This window comes from Hemibagrus wyckioides, linkage group LG09 (genome assembly GCF_019097595.1).
Source record: "Hemibagrus wyckioides isolate EC202008001 linkage group LG09, SWU_Hwy_1.0, whole genome shotgun sequence".
In the NCBI taxonomy this organism is placed as follows: Eukaryota; Metazoa; Chordata; class Actinopteri; order Siluriformes; family Bagridae; genus Hemibagrus; species Hemibagrus wyckioides.
This window is the reverse complement of record NC_080718.1, coordinates 25,540,224-25,543,398: the sequence shown is the minus strand read 5'-3', so window position 1 is coordinate 25,543,398 and position 3,175 is coordinate 25,540,224. Positions and strand designations below refer to the sequence as shown.

Genomic DNA, 3,175 nt, shown 5'->3' with positions numbered 1-3,175 from the left:
AGGGGACACTTCTTGGAAGTAAAGATGAAAGCAAAATAGAAAATTTTTTAAAGGCTACACCCACAGACACAAATGCATTAAATATGTGGAATGTCGAACTTTTCCTGTTTTGTAAGTTTGATATAGAAACTTTACTTTATTTGACCTTTTGTTTAATTAAAAATGTAAATGATGAAAATATATTCATCCCTGCTGTTTATCCTTCGGAGCCCACTGTATATATACAGTATGAGTGTGGTTCTCATCCTCAGTGACAAGACTCAAATGAACAGAAAGAAGAAGCAGGTATACAGATGCACTCCATCTAAACAACTTTATGTGGTATGAACGAAGGTTGTACACACAACTGACACAAAGCTTGAGCTGCTTTGGAAAGGACCTCAAGTGCTTATAAGGTCATTTCCAAACAGAAGTATGATCTTCTGAAACCAGAAGTTGGTCATTCCTGGATCACATCAATGCAGGCCAAAGATAAAACTAACAAAATAAAACTTTAGAGAAAGAAAAGTGGCCACTGAACAGAGGTGGACGAAGTACACAACTTCCTTACTTGAGTGAAGGTACAAATACTACTGGTCAAACATTACTCCATTACAAGTAAAAGTTGTAAAGACAGATTTTTACTTAAGTAAAAGTACAGAAGTACTTGTTTTTAAAAGTACTTAAGTATCAAAAGTAAATGTCAACACATTGTTTTATTATTGTTGCATTGTTGTATGCAATACTTTCTGTGGAATTAAGAGCTTTTAGAATGTTACAAAACCTATAGAAATTAAACAACTGAATTGACAAAAAAAGACAGGTATAATCATTTATTTTTAATTTAACACTCCTACCACCCCCAACAAAAAAGTACAGGTACATCTCAAGAATTAGAATATCATGAAAAAGGTCAATATTTTTTGTCACTCAGTTCAGAAAGTGAAACCCATATATTATATAGATTCCTCACACATAGTGAAATATTTCAAGCCTTTATTTCTTGAAATTGTGATGATTATGGCTTACAGATGGCTAAAACTGAAAGAAAATGTGTTATATATAAATATATAACCATCCATTCTCTATATTGCTAATGGGTCACCAGGAACTTGGAACCAGTTTGAAGCCACTGTGCCCCTCAAATGTGAGAAATAGATAACATAATTAATGAAACCATAATAACATCTTTCTTTTTCTCTGTTCTAAGACTATTTTCTTCTCCTATTGTGTCATTCCACAAGCTTTACCTCACCACTGTCCTTAAGTTTCCATTGTCTGTGAATTATGGGTGGAGACAGAGCACATGATATAAAAGCAGTGTTGCTACTGTAGGATGACAGAAAACAGTCACCTGATTAAACCATTCACCTGGACGTCTGATCCACACTCTGAAAAATGGCAAATGCGAATCCAGAGCAACCTAAAGAGGTACGAATCTAAAATACAAAAACAAGAAATAACCTATGTAACTTCTTTATATGCTATTAAATGTATCTTCTATTTTATATATTGTTTAGATAATAACCACATATGCTACATGCCATGTACTGTTAATCATATATTAAATATGTATTCTTTGAGATCAGAAGTGAAAAAGAATGATTCATGTGTACTAAAGATATTTTTACAGTGATTGTTGTATGTCTTTTTAGTTTAACATCCAACAGAGATGGAATCCACGTAAAATAAAGGAGAACTTCATCACAAGGCAGCATGTGAGTTTACCAAGACTGAGAGAGCAGATGAAGATGGAGAAATCTGAGAATCCAATGATGAAGTACATAATAAAGGAGATCCCACCCTACCCAAGTCCAGTTGAATTTTGGGTTTCAGATGTAACCCATGTTACTGAGGAGACAGGATTCAGGGGGATACTGAAGTCAGAGAAGTTCAATTCTGGAGCATATGATTTCTCATGGTGGGGCTTAAAAATTAGTAAAGAGGAGATACGAGAAGCTGAGAACCGCTACATGGAGACAAACCAAGCACAAGAGCTGAATGAACGGGAGCCCTTTCTGGAGAAGTTCACCACATCACCTCTCTTCAACCTAGAAAAATCTCCCTACGGCAATTATCGCTTCACGTTTCCCCTCACTGATCTGATGCAGTGGTACAAAGAACAGAACTGTAGAGGAGAAGACCCGGTTCTCAGGGTGTACGGAACCATCACCTACAAACAGAAGATCATGTACACCGTGCTGATTCACAGTCCTGAGAATAACCAGCGTTTTGGAGAATATCCGCTTCTTCAGGCGAGTGAGTGGGTCCGTTATCAGGATGGGAAGATCATCTGGAAAGCACAAGCCATTTGTGAAACCCACCAGTATCAGCTATCTGCTTCAGGAGAAGTACAAAGTCTGTATCCTCATGAGTTTTATGTCTGGGATCAGGTCAGTTTAATCTTTTACTTACCAAAATCGAAGGCCTTGAAAATCCCCAGAGAACGCCTTATAGAAGCTCTTGAGGCCTGTGAAATTAGCGACAAAGATCTGTCAGGGCACCAAGGTCCTAAAACCAAGCAGAAACGCTATATGGAAGCAAAGGAGGAAGTCAGTAAATTGAAAACAGAGCTGAAAGAGGAGATGGAAGAAGAAAAGGATGAAGAGCCAATGGATGAAGATGAAGCAAAATTGTGAAATGTATTCATGGGTGATATTTTGTAGAACTGATCACCCTACAATATTAAATGATTATATATAACTTCTATAAATTGTGACACTATTACACTGGTTTAATGTTTTCCAATCGTTTTAATTCTTTAAAAAAAATCTCTTTAAATAAAGTATTTCATGATTTTTCATTTCTCTGGTAATCTTTGAATGTTAAGAATGTTAACTTCTTGTTTTAAGGATGGTGTAATGATCTATGTTAATCAAAACAAGAGAAACAATAAAAAGTAATTCAGGATCATAAACATTCTGTATGAGTTTATTTTCTGAAGTTATACCTGCGTTGTTTACAGTTTGTACGGACTTCCTCTTTGCAGCGTGAGGAAACCCTTCACGTGAATATGAACTAAATATCTTTGCTGCATTGAAATTGCTCTAACTTTTATACAGATCTTCATCACATTGTAAAGTGAAAAGAAAAACCCTTGCATTTAAAGATTTCATTCCAATCTCACTGAAAGACGCCTCAGCTAACATTTATAACCTAATCTACTCATTAAAAAACAACAGTACTGACTCACTGT

The 3,175-nt window shown here is 35.7% G+C and overlaps 1 protein-coding gene across 1 annotated transcript; it reads left to right on the top strand.

Moving 5' to 3' along the window:
• The first annotated feature begins 1,259 nt into the window (after window positions 1-1,259).
• On the top strand, window positions 1,260-2,862 carry LOC131359563 (uncharacterized). Its single transcript, XM_058399521.1, has 2 exons — window positions 1,260-1,410; window positions 1,635-2,862. Exons 1-2 carry the CDS (start codon window positions 1,378-1,380, stop codon window positions 2,616-2,618), a joined length of 1,017 nt encoding a protein of 338 aa, XP_058255504.1. The 5' UTR covers window positions 1,260-1,377; the 3' UTR covers window positions 2,619-2,862.
• Window positions 2,863-3,175: the final 313 nt, after the last annotated feature.